This window comes from Calonectris borealis, chromosome 9 (assembly GCF_964195595.1).
Source record: "Calonectris borealis chromosome 9, bCalBor7.hap1.2, whole genome shotgun sequence".
Classification (NCBI taxonomy): Eukaryota; Metazoa; Chordata; class Aves; order Procellariiformes; family Procellariidae; genus Calonectris; species Calonectris borealis.
In genome coordinates this window covers 856,610-875,865 of record NC_134320.1, presented here as the reverse complement: position 1 = coordinate 875,865, position 19,256 = coordinate 856,610, and the positions used below count along the sequence as shown (strand labels likewise).

The 19,256-nt window shown below is 46.8% G+C and overlaps 1 protein-coding gene across 7 annotated transcripts in view; it reads right to left on the bottom strand.

Moving 5' to 3' along the window:
- Positions 1-19,256, bottom strand: part of ATG4B (autophagy related 4B cysteine peptidase) — a 24,105-nt gene extending 4,849 nt beyond the window's left edge. For 2 of the 7 annotated variants that reach the window (XM_075157782.1, XM_075157780.1), the window contains exons 1-12: positions 19,117-19,226; positions 12,972-13,070; positions 12,339-12,410; positions 10,149-10,247; positions 9,165-9,266; positions 8,300-8,372; positions 7,158-7,237; positions 3,746-3,942; positions 2,661-2,739; positions 1,770-1,915; positions 1,058-1,114; positions 651-744 (exon numbers count right to left, since the gene is read on the bottom strand). In XM_075157782.1, the coding sequence (XP_075013883.1) occupies positions 651-744; positions 1,058-1,114; positions 1,770-1,915; positions 2,661-2,739; positions 3,746-3,942; positions 7,158-7,237; positions 8,300-8,372; positions 9,165-9,266; positions 10,149-10,247; positions 12,339-12,410; positions 12,972-13,070; positions 19,117-19,126 (1,108 nt within the window). In that variant the 5' untranslated portion in view covers positions 19,127-19,226. Of the gene's footprint in view, positions 1-650; positions 745-1,057; positions 1,115-1,769; positions 1,916-2,660; positions 2,740-3,745; positions 3,943-7,157; positions 7,238-8,299; positions 8,373-9,164; positions 9,267-9,536; positions 9,599-10,148; positions 10,248-12,338; positions 12,411-12,971; positions 13,071-13,174; positions 18,820-19,116 lie in introns of those variants that run through there. The other 5 variants (XM_075157784.1, XM_075157783.1, XM_075157786.1 and 2 more) reach the window with 4 other exon arrangements.

Here is a 19,256-nt window from a genome sequence, read left to right as displayed (position 1 = left end):
CAGGCTTTGAAAATTCATGCTAAGGAGAGAGAGAGATAGCAAGGAAGCACAGGGTGGAGGATGCAAGTGACAGGACACAGTCCAATGCCTGGTGACAGGGTAAGTTTGTCCACGCATACTCACTCCTCTTGGCAGAAGCTGTCAATGACTCTATCTCCTGCAATTTTATTAACATGATAAACAGAGCCTGACAGCCAAGATACTGCCCAGCACTTGTTCCTTTTTCATTGGTAGTGGCACGTGCACAGGGAAGGAGTGCCTTACACTGGAGCTAAGTTTGACCAGCCCTGTTCTTTGACCATTTTCATTACCTAGAAACTCAGATTTCAGCCTTTTCAATGGACCCTTTTGATTCCTGCAAGGAATCAAATCACAGATTCACACTGCTGTGATAGCCTATGAACTTGTTTTTTCTTCCACTTAGTAACCATCACCATTCACAGACTCATTCTAAAAATCATCCTGAGACACTGTGGGATCTGTGAACCACTAGCTGAAAGCCAAAGAACTACATCAATTGACCTAAGAGCTCCAGATCAAACTCCAGATGGAACAGGAACGTACTAGGAGTCATCGTGCAATTCCACACAATTTCCAGAAAACCAAAGGGACCAGCTCACCCTTAGCGCTACCTCCCTGCGTGGCCTTACCTGGTGTGAGATTCAGGACGTCGGGGTTGGAGAAATGCGACGGCTGGCGTTCGACCAGTTCAAACATTGGCAGCGCTCCTCTTACCAGGGACAGCTGTGGAGCAAGAATAGAGCCATGAGAACCAACAACTCCGTACTCACGGTGCTCTGGGTCTTTAAGGAGTAATAACAATCTGTTGGGACTTCATTGCAGCTGAAAAAACGTTTCTCAAATCTTTGACTCGCATCATCAGCAGAATTTCAGAGCTATGCTCTTTTTGGTAGTTTAATAAACTATTTTCATATGCTTTAAAATGGGATCACGCTGCAGAGGACATGCTCTCTGTGCAGCGGTTTGGAAACAAGACAATACCCTACATTCCTTTCCCACACAAACCTTTTTGATTTGCTGTGATATAAACACAAACCTTTTTGATTTGCTGGCACCAATCGTTAAAGTCCTCCTCTGTATTGCAGAAAAAGCCCTGAAAAAAAAGACTTTATCTTATATATTATCTTTATATATTGTAGATTGATCATTTCAGTCTTAAGGCCTTATGTTAACGCCAAGCAACGTGACCAGGACTGCGAGCAGTTACACCACCTAACTGCCTTGCTTTTAAACTGTGGCTTACACTGCCCCGTTAAACTGAACACTCCCCACACGCTTGATGTGACCAGACTATCCAGGTGCTGCAAGCATCGATGTAACGGTCTGCTCTACCGCAGAAGGAAAACTGGGCAGAAACAACCCACATGGAAACAAAGGGCAGGCATCTCAGGTTCAACAGAAAACAAGCCACCCTGAATCATAATATGGACTCAGGAATGGATTCAGATCTGCCCATCAAAAGGCAGGAATCAAAGTCTAAACTAAACCTGAGAGAAGAACACTGCCCCATGAAGAATGGCATTTAATTGCCATGCAAGGGGGACTTCCCTGTACCAAACCACTTCCTGCACGAGGAGCTTCTTCACCAACGCTACTGAAACCCACTTGCCCAGAGCACAGCATGCCTGTGGAGTACCCAACCCACCACCGCTGCCTTCCCCAGCTCCCTGGGGAAAGGGAGAGCTGTGGAACAGAGGGACCACAACACTGCTCCTTCGGGAGATCGGAAACAAGCAGCAGGAACGCACCACCGCAATGGAGGGGTCGAGCTCGGCAATGCTCATTCTGCAGGGAGGGTGCTGGCAGTGAAAGCTTTCATCGGGGAGACAGCCGCTGTCATTGGGCTCCACTGCAGGCTGCGTAGTGTGGGGATCCAGGTAAATGAGCTCCTCACCTGGACAGATAGGCAAGGAGACATGAAGAGGAAGAACCATGCCAGAAGCTGGTCTTCTGAGAAGCAAACGGTGAGATACAAAGAGGAGGAAGAGTGATAACAGAGCCAGCTCTCGAAACCCCGCATAGGAACCCACGTTCTATAGGCGCAACTGGCTTTCAGCCGCTTTCCCAAATCCTTCTCATCCAGGCAAATAGCCAGCTGCCAGCAGAACCACGGTGCCTGCTCCACAGCGACACTCGGGGCTCAAGGCACCGGCACTATTTGGATACTGTTCCTGCACATGCCTTCCAGGGTCCTGTGTAAGCTCAAGTCAGCCCCAGAAATCCAAAGCACAACCAGATTGAGGTCTCAGGCATAGAGAGAAAATCAGAGGGAAGGAGGAGAGTAAAAGGACAACAGTTTGTAGGGCTTCAGGAAGGGGACAGCTGAAGGACAGTTAAGACCAGCCAAGCCCCTAAAGGGAGGTCAGCTCTGAACGCAGAAAGAAGTCTTTACGCACACCTCTTTACAAACAGGATTTAGCATTACGCAGTGGAAGTTTATGGCCTGTACTATGGCCACTGTTCAAAGCTGAGGCCCTCGCGAAGAGGTTCAGTCCACAGCAGCCTTCCACGCTTCCAGCAGGAAAGACGACCCCTGCAGCATGCACCACAGACCAAGCAGGAGAGCTGTAGCACTCCACAAGCATTTTTTAGCTGGGGGGAGATGCTTGGAAAGTTTCTGCAGTACTCTGGGCACTCACCTACATAGCCAATGAAGTAGTGAGCACTGTTTGGTTTCCCTCCGATCACTCCCAGGGACTGGGGCATCATGAAGCAGTGCTGGAAAAGCAATACAGAAAACACACAGCTGACAGACAGTGAGACAGCAGGTGGCAACAAAGGCAAACATCCAAAAATGCAGTGGGAAAGAAGCCGGGGACACTGAAAATCAGCAGAAAAAGCCATTTCTGGAGAAAAGCTCCGCCAGGAAGGCTGAAGGCTGCAACAGAGGGCCTTCAAGGAACACAGAAGCAGCTCAAAACCACCTTTAACTGCTGACAGGAACACACAGGTGGACCAAATGGAAGAAGCAGCACTACTCCAGGGCACAGTCCAGGTGAGTCCTGGCTCCGCTGCAGTCAGTGGCAAAATTCCCTGGAGCTGTCATCAGGTTGCAACAGTGCTCTCAGGAGGAAGGATCATTCAGGAAACGGTTTAAGTTCCTTATCCTGCAGTATCCAGGTAACATCTACTGAGTTAAGGGCAAGTAACTTTGCATGAATTTGGAGCCCTTACCCATGCAGCTCAGAGCTTGCTAGCATTATACAGCAAGACAATGTGCACCCTGTCTTGTGCATGTACTCTGCACACCCTAAATTCTACAGCCTCCTGATACTCCACACTGCAACCGTCAGCCAAATTCTAGCCTCAGTCTGCAGTACAAGCTCCAGCATCAGAGCCACAGGGAGTTTTCAACACTACATTCATTAATGCTCAGGTTGCCACCGAGCACAGTACAGTTGTGCCGAACAAATGCTTCAGCTGGTTGGTACCATCTAAACACAAAAAGGGACTGGATTAAGTTGTGAAGTAAGATCCTCAAAAAAAACCCCAAACACTAAAAACCACAACCCCCCCAAAAGCCACACAGATTTTCCTGACTAAAGCCTGCAAGAACCCATATCCTGACCTCTGACAAGGATTGTCTCTAAACACATTTTTCTTTTGAAAGTAGGACAATTATTTCTGAGTATTTTTGCCCCAAAACCAAATTCCAAAAATGACTTAATTCACAACAGGGTCCTTAGGTATCAGAACACCAAGAATTCAGCTCCAGATCCCCTACCTTTAGTGTTTCAATATAGGCTTCATTGATCTCTGTGAGCCCAAGGCGGAGAGGTATCAGCAGCACCAATGGTTTCCACAGTGAGAGCCTATCTCTAACCCCCGCTTCCTCTGGGTACCCGTTATAGAGTACGTCTGACTCCACAGCAGGGCATGCTGCAGCTCCAGCACACGGGAAGTTGGACTGGCACAACCGCCCTACAAAAGGGAACATGAGCAGAAAGCATCAGAAATAACCTCCGCTTCTAGACCTTGAGTAATTCTATTCGAGCTCTGATCAACAATTGCCATTTACTAAAAGCCTACAGCACTTAAAAAGAAAAGCTTGAAGAGGTGCGGTGCCGGGACCATGTGATGTACGTACTCCCTGCAGGGCTTCTGGTAGGGCTCAGCGTTTCATCTAAGTGTACATCAAGATTATGCCAAAGCATGCTGTACTCACAGCCACCATCTGGTGGGCTGTTAAAATGCAAATTTTTCCAGGAGGTGAGCAGCTAAACAACAACCTGTGCCAACAAGGTTGAACGAGTTGATTAGGAGGTCAGGCAAGAGTCCTGAATTCAGAGAGTGGAGGCAGAAAGAGAAAAATCTCAAGTGTTCGACTCAAGAGGAGCTCATGGAGGATATGAAGACAGTTGAACTGAATGAGGAAACATTACAGCTTAACACAGGAAATATTCATCTGTAATTAGCGCGGTAACAAGATACAAACATGGTGTCTGTCTAGAGTAGTTGTAATTTTCCTAAAGTTCACTAAAGCCTTCACAGATTTTGTCAGGGATCATTCAGAAGCTACCTCAGAGACCTAAAGCAGGATGATCATTAACCTCTGCAATTTCAGCATGAGCTTTGCCTTGAAGATATGGGGCAGTAAAACTCCTCGGGGCATACGCATGACATAAGCGCTATGCATCCTCATTCTACAGGCTTGACAAACACGCAGCCAGGCTGTAATGCAACCAGATTATGCAAATTCTGGTACAGAAACATCTCCAAGCCTACCTGTCTCACTGGCCAATTTCATTATTTACTGGGTGTGTGAAGAAAAAACTCAAACCCCAAAGAAACCCACAGCACTTTAATCACAAAGCCAAGGCAGTTGGAGAAAATGCCAGAGGCTCATTTAATTTATTCCTGGGCTAAGCTGAATGCCAGGACACTCTCAGCAGGTAGGACACAATGTAAACAAACACCTTCATCACCAGCCATTTCAGCAGGGTGTTTGCTCACTACTGAGAGCTTCGAACCCAGCTGAACAAGGAGAATGTTACACCCAAGATTAGAAGAAATAGGACTTTGATCTAAAGCCTCAGAGTTTGCAGTTGCTCCCTATACTGTCCCTCAAGGAGACAGAAGGTGTCTGTGTGCATCTCTCATGCACAGACATATTGTAGTTACTGGAGGTCCTGAGAAAATTGAAAGTCATTATTCGTAGTGATTTATCCTGTTAAAACAGTACAGATCATGTGTTTTTTTGTCACAGTAGACTGCCTGATCTTATGATCTGAAATCAGCTGCCAAGCCAGGGCTGTTGCGGAATGGCGTGTCACTGCAGGTTTCCTCACCAGGCAAAGCAACTAGCAATCCTGCGCTGCGATATGAACATATTTAACCCAAGTTTAAGCAGCAGGGAGCTCGGCACAGACTAAATTCACCTTGCTTCTTTGGCAGGCTTTGCAGCGCCATGGTGCCACAGCACAGCGGAACTGCCTAAAGCTTCCCAGCTGGATCCAAACCACTTACTGCAAACATATTCCAACAGATTTGGCACAACATCTCTCCTGCTGCGGCTGCTGCTGTCAGGTGCTGGCTATACTGCCTTGGTTTCTCACCACCCTTCTGATGCACAGGATCCTCCAATGCCCAACTAAGAGCCCCTTGCTGATACAACAGACGGACTCAGAAGGGATAAAGATGGATGTTTCTTCGCTGCTGTAGCAAAAGGCATTTCCTATGAACCTTAGGCTGAACAGTATTAGGGACCGAATTTAACAGATGTATGAAACAGCATTAACTCCTGAATGCTTCACTATCGACAGAAATTTTGGGGCACAAGATAATATAACGCATACCTACAGACACGTAGCACATCAGACCCACTCGTACAGTGACTTTCAGGCCCTGAACGGGTACATTGTGACTCACAATGGAAAATAAACAAACATCCCCTGCGCATTACAAGCTGTACGGACACGATACTTGAAGCGGTGTCAGTGCTGAACAGTCAGTGCCACACAGACAAGAGCCTGCAGCATACCCAAGCCTCGCAGCCAGCATGCTTCAGTTCTAGAAGTAATGTTTCCAGGCTAAAGATGAAAGATAAACCCAATTTCTGTCTTCACACCGGCCCTTGTTTAAGCCAAAGGCATCAGCACATAACTTCACAGGACTACGTGTACCTAAGGTTAGGCAGGCACTTCTCAATCAGATATTGGCCTCCCAATTGAGACTACCTGATAAGAGATGTGACTTTGTAAAGTGACTGTCCTGCACTCTAGGGACAAATTGCCTGTTAATTGATTTTGGCTCCGTGGCAGCCGAAGCCAGCCTAAACGATGCCCGCCATGATCTCACCTGTAACCTTGCATCAGCTCCAGCGCTCGCTGGACTGTTCTATGTGCCGTTTCAGAACACTAACCTGGCAGAAAACATCGCATGGTTTTGTGCTGTGTAAGCGCACTGCCTCAGGAGTTAGTCTAAAGCAAGCGAGGGGAAGGCTTGTGTGGCCAGGACAATGCAGGACTGCAGCAATGCAGGCATTCAGCTTTGGTTACTGCGGCACTGCAGCCTGAGCAAGCATGCTAGGGATGAACACGTTGCACAGCTGCTCAGCCTCCAGAGCCATCCTATTGTCAGGATGCACCAAAAAAAAAAGAAAGAAAGAAAAAAAGAAACAACCAGTGAGCACTCCTTAGAAGAGCACTCCTTAAAAGATGATGAGGGATTCGCTCCAGAGATGGATTCCCTTCTTCTCCCCCTCCCCTGCCAATTTTGTTCATTTTCCTCTTCAGCGATGTTCTAGTTTTCTTACTCTGCCTAATAGCAGAGACATTCCTACCCCATTATATGAGAGAGGAAGCAGCCATTTACTGCTTGCTACCTGTGGCCATAAACAAGTTTGACACTACCTTCCAAGCAGCTCCCACCTATCGTCTGAAGGGCAACAGACCTTCTCTCCAGATCCAGAGGTCACAGTGCCAAGTCAGAGGCTTATCAGATGAAGCAAAAGTCAAACAAGGGGCTTCCTTGCCCAAGAACAGGAATTTCACCTGGTTTTAGCATGCTTGGCCGCAGCTTTAAGACAAAACATTTACTTAATGCTTGTTGTGTTGTACTACTTTATGCTTTCCAGCTTTTTTCTGGCTTCTTGCTGCCAGAGCATATACCACATTCTACCTCCATGTGATACTTACGGATTTCTTCCATCACTACTGTGTTGTCCATGGCTATATGTACTGCCAGTGAACTCCATGTATCAAAAGTTGCAAGTTTTCTATAGGAAAATTAAAAAAAAAAAAAAGTAAGCAAGGATTACTTACAACTACAAGACAAAGACGGTAATGTATCAGAGAGGAGAAACTGGATTAGGAGAGATTGGCTTTCATCAATTATCTGTAAAGTATGCTTTTATACATGTATCAGGGTTGTAGACTTCATTGCCACTAGTTATTATGGCTGGAAGAATAAACAAGATTGCAAATGGGACCACACCTGGGAATTTGTCCCTCAGCAGCTACTAAGTACAAGAGCCCTGATACAATCTCCAACTCAAATCCCATAACTGCTGGTTAGCAGAAAGCAAGACAGCGTAAAAAATAAATAATAATAAATGAAAAAAATCACTTTTACTTTCTGTACATATCTCCTGATCATCTATACCAGATCCTGGGCTACCTCGGCATACGGTCTGACCTGGGAAAGCTGCTTTTAGGCAATCCTAGCTATTCCAGGGAGCTACCTGCTCATCTAATCAAAGTGAGGGAAGAATGGTGACAGGATGGAGAATGTTTCTCAAAATACAGTATGTCCCAGTTATTAAAGGCAGTCCGTGCTCCAGCTCCGCTCTGACCTGCTGCCTGTCACCATGGAACCCAGGTGGCAAATATTAATGCTTTCCTCTGCCAATGCATTAGTGACTTGATGGCTTGCTGGCAGCTTTTTGATAACAATGACACTGTTGTCAGGTCAGCAGAGGCAACTCAGATGCTAGCGGAGATCCAAACGATGGCAACGATCATCTACTCTGACACTTGCTTCTGGTCTGCTGCGGAGTATTGCACTCAGTTCCCGTGGCAAGCACATTACTGTGGAACATGGAGAGAGAATTTTGGGGGTTGTCCTCAACTTGAAATCTGTTTTCCCTTACATCCTGCCAGCATCTGAATGACAGAAGGGCTCCTTTCAGTTCCTGCCCAAGCAGGCTGCCTGCTAACAGCGTTAAAACATATAGTTGCACTTCAGTCAACGAGCAGAAACCTGTAAGCTAGGAGGTGCTACAAACCAAAGGACCCCACTGCTTGGTTCGAAAGATATAAAGGAAAAACGCAGCACTTACTTGAGCACTTGTGCAACTGTGTTTGGTCCATACCATTGACCTATGGATTTTCCCTCTCCAACTCCCATCTGGGCTGCATGACAAGAAAAAAAATAAATTAGCAAGTACTTTTACCTGCACCGTATCCCTTCCTAATCAGATTTTGTATCTAATAGGGAAAAAATCTCATTTGGAAACATTTTGAGTCAGCAAAATCTACCCTTTCATGGGGTATCTTAGTATAGACGGGGGAGAGAAGCGTATCCTGAAAGACTGTAAAGCAAATCCTTTCCCCAAAATGCAATAACACAGAAGTTCAAAAGGCAATGTTACCTCAGAAGAAATTTTACTTAGAGTGTTTGATTACCAGACCATCCCTGTAATCAGAAGTTCTGTTCGCTGAAGCTATAGGTGCCTTAACACCCTATAGGAAAAACTGGAACAGGCTGCTTCTCTTTTATTTGCCAGGGAAGTTTATATCAAAGTTTACATCCTTCCTTAGTCCATTTGCTACTTCTGAGAATTTCTTCGCTCAGCAACCTTCTCATATTACAAGATCCTAGTGACAACCGCAACCACACGCGTTCCTCTCACCTTAGCTAGCTAGGATATGGAAGGCGATGCTGAATGTAACCTAAAGCATCAGGCAAACCTGACGGCCTTAATGGAGTCAAAAAGAAAAATCCATCATAATCCATAAAGCGTGGTAGTTTTACATCAGTTTTACATCAGAAAACAAGCAGCATAGTATCATGTACTACCTGACCCACTCATCCTTTTTTTGTGGTTTTTTTTGGCTAAGCTAGTAAAACAAACTAGTGATGTTCTACACTCATGAGAAACCCAGACTGAATATCTCCACGCTCTTCAACACCCAGACTCTTACCTATCTGGTGAATGGAGTAGTAGCTGTCTTTTTTGTCAATGAAGGCATTAAGAACATTGAAGTAATTATCCATCTGCCTCTTCCCTTTTATCCACCTCCAGTCTAAGACAGACAAGGCAATACATGAAACAAAACATGGTATTTATTGGCAACTACAGGCTGCAAGCTACAATTCTCTTTCCTGTGCATCTATCAACTGACCCAATATTCATGTCACTATCTTATTACTAGGCATCTGAGGCATTCCCAACATTAAAGGATTAATTTTAAAAGAAAAATAAGCATTCTCACAGCTGGGATAAAGGAGTATCACCCACAGAAAAGCAAATAAAAAACCCAAACAAACAAAAAATGAGAAAACACAAATTGTACCTCTATCCCACAGATGGGAAACAGGATTACAATTTCTCATTGACAGGCATCGGCTACATGTTCTGGGAAAAAACAGGTGACCTCACTGCAAAAATCGTCCCCCACAAATTCAAAGGCCATCAACAACTGTCAAAAAACTGCTCTGGTATAGCTGCTTACAGACCAAGCGTGGGTCAAGCACAAGAACAGAAGTATTCAGGGAGAGGAGACTACACTCAGTAACTGAGGGCTTTGTGACAAAACTGAACTATAAACAAGAATCAATCTACTTAGTTGTTATAAACTTCAGCTATATAAAAAAACCCTTCAAGAAAACTCTAGTACGTGCTTGGCTTCAGTGGATTTAACTACCACGTTACAGGGCCCTGCTTTGTTTTAAGGCTTGGACAACTATATCTATCTATGGAGAGTTGTAGACAGCAGGAAAAAACCTGCTGGAGGGTTTCCAGTAGACTGTTTTCTCAACAGCCCTGAACTTGAGAAGACTGAAGAAAAAGTTATAGAGCCCTCAGCAGTTCCCAGCTGTGCCCTTGTTATCTCCTGTCCTTACAAGCACTGCACTCGTGGGAGCCCACGGCCCTGGAAGCCAGTATAGGCTGCGCACTGGTTTACCTCTTCCCAAATGCCGGCAGACCAAGGCCTGAGCAAAGATCATCTGGCCACATCGCAACATACAGCCCCAGCCAGTGTCGGATGTGGGACCGGTTCCTCCTGTAAATGAGGACAGAAAACAAATATGTAATGAATAGTAAAACAGTGCCAAGAGGGAGAATAAATGAAAGCACTGTAAGTCTGCACGGGTAGCAGGTTCACCCAGAAATCAGGCAGGGAATAAGGACTACCTTAGCTCACACACCCAAGGCTGCGAAACAAAAATGTAGTTATCAGTGAGTAACTTAATGGCATCCCTTAAAAACAAACAAACAAAACTCTCTAACACTAACTGAAAGGGGAAAAAACTTCAAAGGGAAATCCAAACAACTCAACTAGAAAGAGAGCTGAATTTCTCAGGAGCACAACAGCCCTTGAGCCCAGCTGCCGACTCCCAGCCCAATTCAGAGACACACTGCTACACAGAGGTGCTTGTTACAGGCAACTTCTTGTAATCCTCATCTTGAGAAGGCGACTCATCATGCAAAACAAATCAGTCCCAGGGACTTCCCACATCATAAGCAGCTCTGACTGGATGAGATTCCAAAGTGAACAACACAGTTAGGCCAAAAAAAATTCCCACCAGCCAAAAAAACCCACCCCAGCAACGAAAAAAACACATCCTACATAATATTGGAGAATAAGCTGGATATTAGCTCACGCTGGAAAGTCTCAGACAAAGGCCTCAAGGCTGGAAGCATTTCCCTGACAGAACTTCAAAAGGAAACTGCTTGTCCTCCAGCGAAGCTCTGGCTACTATTACAAGCTTCGTAGATAAAATATTTAGTGTGACCACAGCAAGTGAGCTGTCTTACAAGCACGCAGTCAGCTGCGCCTCGGCACAGCTGGTAGAAGCAGTTTCTTTGTAACGCTGCTTTTTTCTTTCTGTCCCATGCAACTACTTTGCAAGAAAAGCACAGGGAGAAAAATCACCCAAGAGAACTATTTATACAACTTCTAGATGGTCAGCAGCCATCTTCTATAATTTTGCCAGCAATTTATAACATATACAACATCCAAAATTGATAATGCTTTACAAAATTAGCATAAGACGTTCCCCTTACCCTCTGAAGAGCTTACAATATTTAAGTGGGCAAACACTGAGAGAAGTGGCCAACAATAAAAGGGATGACTGGGAGAAGAAAAACTGAAAAAGGAGAATGTTTACCCTACGACACGCAAACTGTATCTGTACTGTAAATGGGAAATGACTCAGAAAATGGGATTTCTTCCCGTCCCCCACCCTTTAATAACTCATATAGAAACCCCAATCATGTTTGTGAGCCATAGTTAAACACATGCTAACCCTTCAATTTCAAACGCATGTTTAACTATGGCTCACAAACATGAATTTAAAGGGATTAAACTGCATCAAAGATGTCTCATACCTTGTTAGGCAAAGGGTTTCTCAGTATGGAAAGAACAGAACAAGCCAGAAGGATCAGCTACCAAGATGTCTCTTTTCCAAATCTGAGCCATTTTCCCCATCAGCTGCTGGGGATGACGCTGACAGTGGGGACACAGATGGGGCTCGGATCCCATTTACCTGCTCTCAGATCTCTTCTGATACCCCTTCCACCCAGTACACCAAACCACACCACAGAAGTGACCATGCAGAATATCTTAAGGAACCAAGACATCCTCCTTTGAGTTCACCATGTTACTACAGTTCCTGTGTGTAGCAGCCACTTCAGGTATTTAAAAATAACCCCACACAAACAAACCAAACCCCCCCACATAGTCCAGAGCAGTAATTTCTGTACCATATCTCTAGCTTTCAAGTCTTTAATTCACTTCAAGCCCAAGACCATCATTAAATAATATTTCACGTTAGACTTACATAGGACTTAATGAACGTGAAGTACAAAAATCTTCCCATGTTGCTCAAAGAAAGGATATTTCTAGGTAGGCTTCCCAAACTCATTCTTGTGTCCTTTTTAAAACCACTGTTATCCCTCATACCCAAGGGGATGAGGAATTCTCATTATCAGATAAACAAAAAGTCTATCCTATCAATTAAACGAAGTGCATTTCAGATTCCTATAATCAGAAGTGAATTAATGTTATGCTTGTGGGGACTGTTTTATTAGGTAGAGATAACTGGATTATCATCATTTCCAGCATATACTTAGACTCATCCACAGTACGTACCGATAGCAGGGAAGTTCTTTCTGTAGGTGAACCAAAGCCGAGAGGTCACATCCAACAGGATCTCTTCTTTCTCTGAAAATTTTTCAGCATCGAAAGGCACACACATGAGGGTAGCACCAAACAATGGTGCTAAATGCTAATGCTAATGGCTAAATCCATCCCTCACCCACCTTCCCTAATGACGACAGCATCCTGCTCCTCACTCAGTCTGTGTGCCCAGAGAGGCTGAGGAACAGGACAGTGCCGCTCTGCAGAAGAAACTTTCTTTTTCCCCCAACATAGCTGCAATCAACCCAAAGATGCCACGGCCATAGGCAAATTATGAAGCAGTAAACCATTTTCTTGTCTTTTCCCCGAGCTATCCCCTTCCCTCAACCATCCTGGCCTCATGACACAAGTCCCAATAACTGCTGAACAGCAGTAACTTTCTGCACAAAAATATTCCAGAGCCCACAGAGATGGACAGACAGAGAGAAGCACAGCACTTACAACCTGCATTCTCTGCCAGCAAACAGAGACATTCTGCAGTGTGCTTATAAGGTTTGCAGTCACCTTGCTGCTCAGAAAGCAAAGTGCAACACTAACAAAGTCCTCTGGGGCGTTAGAGCATGTGGCACCGTGCATGCAAAATACCTGTAAAAACACTGTATTTCCGGCCGAGGATCCAAACGGGTTCTTTGGTCTCAGGGAAGTCTTCATATTCGAACCTGAGAGTGTCATAGGTAAGAGTAGCTAGAAAGAGAAAGAAGAAATTACATACCTTTCATATCTTTTCCTTGTGTTTTAAAAATCATACTAAACTACAGAATCAGAGCTGCTGTGGACTAGCAACTTACACACACAGAGCACCTGGCTCTAGCTGGCAAGGAACGGTACCGCTCCCCCTGCAACCGACTCTGGAAGGCACAGAGAGCTGATGCAGCCCTGGCTCACTCCCGGCTGCTCCACAAGCAGAAAAGCACGGGGATTTCCAAGTTAGATCAGCTCCAGGTTCTGCCTGGTGCAGAAGATGGTCAAGAAAACATCTAGGACTTCATTCAACAGCTGCACTCTTCTTCCTGGAACAGGCACCATCGTGCAGGCTAGAACAGTTATCAGCAACGATGCCAAGGTCCTCTTTTCAAGTGAGCAAAGCGATTAAAATCCTTCTGCCAGAAAATGCAATTTTTGGTGGTGGAACACAAAAAGCACAGATCGCATTAAGATGGGAACTAAACCTTGCTCCGCAGGTCAGTCCCTCTTCAAGAGGCAATGAATCCAGCAGAAGTCATTGCCTGCACTGAAAACAGCCTGCTGCTCACGGAGCAGCACTGCCTTTACAGATGTCACAGTAAAATCTGAGGAATGCAAAGCTGTGCAGAGATGTACGCGTTCACAGACGACAGGCAAACCTTATGTCTATTTTACTGGCTCCCGTTACAGCATGGTATCCATCAGTGCCTGGATATCCACCTCCTCTTACACGACCACTACAGAACAACTCAGCAGCACAGGCTGCCCTTGGGTCAGGGGACTTAAGCTTTCACGCAATAGACACAGGCAATGGGGAGGAAAAAAAAGGAGAGTTGGATGAACTGAGCTCCACTAGATCTGTATTTGGAAATAAGGCACTTTAAAATGGTCTTGGAACCCTGGAAATGAACCATCTAATTTTGTAGGTGTCAATTCTTTAACAAATCACCTATAAAATTTAAAGCGGAACTAAGACAGACTGTTCTGTAACTGTTGAAGTGATTACTGAAAATATCTCTCACAGCAAATGCAACAAAATCTGCGGTAACGTGACATGAGTTTAAAACAGGGCAACGGACTAAACGACCACAAGCTCCTCTCAGCCCCGTTTTCTGTGAAAGCCACCACCCTCCATGGTGCACACCTCATTTTTTGCTTCCCAGGAGATTCACCTGCTGCTTTTCTCTGGCGCTGCCTACGTAGCAGACCTCACCCTTCTCACAAGTAGAAGATGTTCGTAGATGAGCTTTCCTCCCAATCATTCCCTGCTTAGCTTTCCAAAGCATCATCTGGAGCACCAGTAAATAACAATTTGGCTGATTTGCAGCAACGATAGCTCCAGAAAGTCACCACAAGGTTCTGCTCCCTCTCCTTCCAGACATCTAGGATATCCCACGTTGTGCTCAGGCAAACAAGCTACGCAAGACATTTTGGCCTCCTGCAGGTACCTCCTCAGCCTTCTGCCCCTGGGCTCTCTGACCTGAAATTCCAATTCCAAACGTCAAAGAAAATGACAAGTAAGTAGCAGCAGCAAGACACCACCACCAAGACCAACTACTGCTTAAGCAGGAACCCGGCAATAGAGATGAAAATAGGCTCCTAAATCAAATTTTGAATTAGACTCTGGACCTAACCCTAGCCCAAAAGATTTAAAGCATGTTCCTTGTGTGGATTAGTCTATAAACTGTTTCAGACACTTTTAGGATAGCATGGGCCACATGCTATCCCCCCTTCCCGTCCCATGATATGACTTCTAAGCTAAGCAATTCTGCTTGCACAGAAAAGTGCCAGGGAACTAATGCAGCCTTTTTCCTCGAACAAACTTTAGCGGGGAAATTAAGAATTTCTTTACCATATACTAGCCAAACTTTATGAATCCCCAGCAGTTCATGCCTTCTGTGCCTATCTTTACTTAATAGCTTGGCTTGCTTTCACCCCTTTCTTGTTCAACGTTGGAGATTTCTTTCCAGGGAAGAAAGCAACGTGACTTCTGCAGCTGTTTTCAAGCGTGCATCGCCTTCTACTTTCTCCCTTAATTTTCAGAAGTTTCCCTTTGGGATGAGACATTACAAGTTTATTCTGACAGCTCAAAGGGAGGCTAGTCGTTAGGATTTTTTAAAATTCAGTGCGTTACCAGATACGATCTTAACATAAAAACTGATATTCTCAGATAGGTTTTAAAGCTCCAAGGAATATTTTGTGGTTTATTTTGTCAGTTCTCAAGCTTGTCACGAATCCAGCTCTCTGTCAAAAGAGTCCCAAATAACTTAAATAAAATGACTGAAACAAGGATGCTACACAGAAACTATCAGGCTACCTACCATCCCTCTTTCCCCTTCCTAGCAACGCTTCCTTGCCTTCTCAAATGTCGCACCCTCCGCGGCTCCATGTTTCACAGGGCACCAGGTCCTTAGCAAGCCCAGGATTTGCAACTGGCAGCTTCACAGCAAGGACCTGCTGGAAAGGGGCTGCTGGAGTCTTTCCCCTTCCATCAAAGCTAGGAGAGGAAGGGGTCAGCAAGCGGGAGGGATTCCCAGGCTGCCCGCTGGACCAGGGGAATGCAGCACATGCAAACTGCAAGTGCCATGACACTGCACGTTGGGGAGGAGAGTCCCAGACTTGCAGTCCTTCAGCTGAACGCCTGACATCTGGGCTCTGTGCAAAGGTCCTGTGGGTCCAGCCGTGCATCCGAAAGAGGCGGTCAGACATTAGTGCGTATGTTGGTTTTCTGGAAGAAAATACTTGCCACCACCTGAAAGGCACAACCACTAAATGCAGGAGTTAAGGTTTCACCTTCACAGGGAGGAAAATTCAAGTGATTGCTCCCCTTATAAAATTGTTGACACTAACTCGGAGCAATAAACTCCCCACAAGGCTTGAAGCCACTAAGTGTTTCCTTTACAAACACCTATGATGAGCTAAATACGAGCAAGTGGGACCCAAACAATTCAGACAGGGATACAAAGAGCGTCCCAGCTTGTACAGGAGCCTTTCTCTCCTGCTTAGAGTTAGAGGCAAAGGGTCTGAAAATAAATAAAACTGGAAATTCACCAAGCAGAAATCCTATTTGAAGATGCTCCTTTCAGAGCTGCAAAAGTCAGGCGAGATCAGCAAATTTCTCAGTCAGCACGCCAAAACCTCACCTTCAAGAAGCCCTCAATCTATTTTAAATACCGACTTCTGAGCATCCAGGACAGCAGAGCAGCCTCTGCAGAAAATCCGAGCGCACATCAAATACGATAGTTCAACTTCTTTCTGTGCACAGTGGATTTATAGTTAAAAAGCCAAGAGTTTCAGCCCTGCAAAGCACACCCTCAGAAAGGCGGCCTCGCTTTCCAGGAGCCTCGGGCGTGCTGTGAATGATGTGAGGTTGGCTGGATCTCTGCCCCATGGGCACACCTTCCATGGGGTCTGCTGCAGCGTCCCAGAACACCCTCCCCAGAAAGCCTCGACAGAACAGGCAAAGCTTTGTATGCGCCACTACAGAAAACACCTATATTAAACAACCTAGGTAAAGGCATTCAAACTAAAAATTAAATACCAGCAGTAAGCCTGAACGCTTGAGTTCTCTTCCACCTTTGTGCACGTGGTTAGATCTACTCAGTTATAAGATAACAGGCCACATCACAACAGCCTGCCTTGTATGAAGCGCAAGGAACCAACCCCTTGACACACCCAGCACGTGCCTGCAGTATCGGCGACTTCCAACATCAGTTTACTAAACATGAGTACGTGCAAGGTTATTGAAAAGCTATAGAGCATCATCTTGACATAGACCAAGGAAAACTGTCTCAATACATAGAGTTAGGGTAGAGGGTGAAATCTTGCCTCCCTTCTTATATTTGTAAGCTGTACAATGAAAAAGCCGAGCTAAAAACGTTATCCCAACTTGTAATAAGCTCCCACATAAACAAACACAGAAGCGCAGCCAAGGACCGGGGAGCAGACCCTGACTGGTAATGTCAGTTTGCAAATGTGCTGAAGGCAAGATATGTGCTTACGGCAAGTATCAAGTCCTTGACAGCCACTAACTTTACCTGCTTTACAAAAACTATCAACTTTGGGAAACAAATAACAAGAAGTCAAAACTTCGATGACTCAAATAGAAATATGGCAAGTGATTTTCCCTGTGGTTTGCACAGCAAAACAGCTGACGTTCACTCCAGCATCAATCATCTTGGCTACAGTTTGCCTGCACAGCTTAGATGTTTTGTCGAAAAACTTTTTATACAAAATACTGAAGCAGAGATTTGGAGCATCATACTGAAGGAAAACCAGGCTTTGCAATACCTTCCTTCCCAAATTGCTTCTTGGGCTTCCCCCCAGTCTCTAGTGAGGCCTCTCCCTCCGACACAGTAACACTCCTCAGGCAGCGCCTGCAGCAGCTTAGAGACATTTTCCCCGAGTCCTTCAGCCTCCAATTGACACCGCCACAAAAGAATCAGAAATGGGTGGACGATGATCTCCCTCAGCTGATAAAGTTACATCACCCAAGACAGCGGAGAGGAGGAACGCTACTGGATGTAGGATGTTTCAAAAGAGAGTCAGGAAGAGAAGGTAAATTTATTATCTTAGTAAAGCTCATTGCTGAAAAATGCCTAGAAAACAGTTAATCGAAGAACAGCCTGAACCCTTATTTCTGGCCTTTACAGAAGAAAGATTAAGTCTTTTCTTTACCCTAAGCTCTTTCAAACAAGACAAATCCTGATTATCTAAGTAACAACGAGGAGTTAAGAGACAGCCGGGGAGGAAAGTCAGTCAACTCCTTCTTGGAGGCCCAGAGCAACCAGTTCAAAGTCTGCCTGTCAGGTCCCTGATCGTCTCGGGAGCAGGGCTGGATGCGAAGAGGCTTGAGCTCTCACTGCTCCAAAGCCCAGAGACCGACCTCCTCTTTGCATAGAGGAGATCCAGCCCTACCGTCTATCACAGCGAGGTTTTCCTTCCCTTGATAAGCCTTGCAACGCTTACACAAAGGGAAAGCAAACATATCTCCCGGCTCAGGTTGTGTAATTTCACTTGCTGGAATGCGTTTTGTTCCCAGGCGTGAGAGACGGGATGCAACGACATGCAAGGACGCACCAGGCAGAAAGTCGGGATGCTATCAACCGGACTACACTGACAACAGCAGCGCCTGCATCAAGGACAAAAACAAGTCAAGACAGCAGTCCGGAGAGATGAGAGCTATGGATTCCCTCCGCATACACAGGCTCGCCCAACGCAGCGGAGGAGCCCACGCAGCACAGGAAAGTGTTCGTTATTACGGAACACTTATCTCTGCAGAGGGTGGGTGAAAGCTGTTACTACGCAAAAAGGAAGGAGTCCCAACCCAAGTGCCAGCACGCTTCTTTTTCTCTCCCCCCGTGTGAAAACAAAATCTCCGTGGCAAATGGCTTTGCCGGCACTCCCAGTAAAGGCGATGAGCGGCCACGATGAGCGGCCGAGTCGCCTTACCCCCTCGACGGAGCAGAAGGCGGCCGCAGCGCCTGGGGAGCGGAGCACAGGGATACCTGCCCTGCCGCTGCTTTCGCCCTCCGGTTCGCTTCCCGGGCAGCCCCGTCCAGGCCACGCCGCCAAACAACGCGGGAGAGCTCCGCGCTTTTTAGGAACGACGGCAAGAGACAGGGAAGGCCAGCAGGGATTCACCTCCCTGCTGTCAGGGCTCCCTCTCGCCTCCGGCCCGCAGCGGCGGACACCGGCGGTAACGGGGCCATCGCCGGGCCGCCCCGAGCCACCGCCTTCCCCCAAACGGGAGGCGGCCGGGCCCCTTCGGGCCCCGCAGGGCTGGGGACGCCGTTTCCAGGCCCGTGCCCCGGGGCAGCCACCGGGCCGGGGAGCGGTGACTTCTCCCGCCGCCAGCCGGGCAGGGGCCGCACCTCAGAGCGCCGGGGGAGGCCGCGCCGCTCCGGGCCGCCCGGGCCTGGGCCGCCCCGGGAAGCCGCAGGCCTCAAACAGCCGCTGGGCCGGGCCGCGGGCTCCTGAGGGGGAAAGCAGCCGCTCTCCCCCCGCCATGGCGCGGGAAGGGGCCGCCCCCGCCGCCGCCACCCACCTGCGTCCATGGCGGCGGCCCCGCCGAGGGCTGCGGCCGCTGCCGTCCCCACCGACACATACGCCCCGGCGCAGCCCTGCGCGGCTGCTGCCGCGAGCGCGGCGCCCGCCCAATGGGAGCGCCGCTCGCCGCCGGCCTCC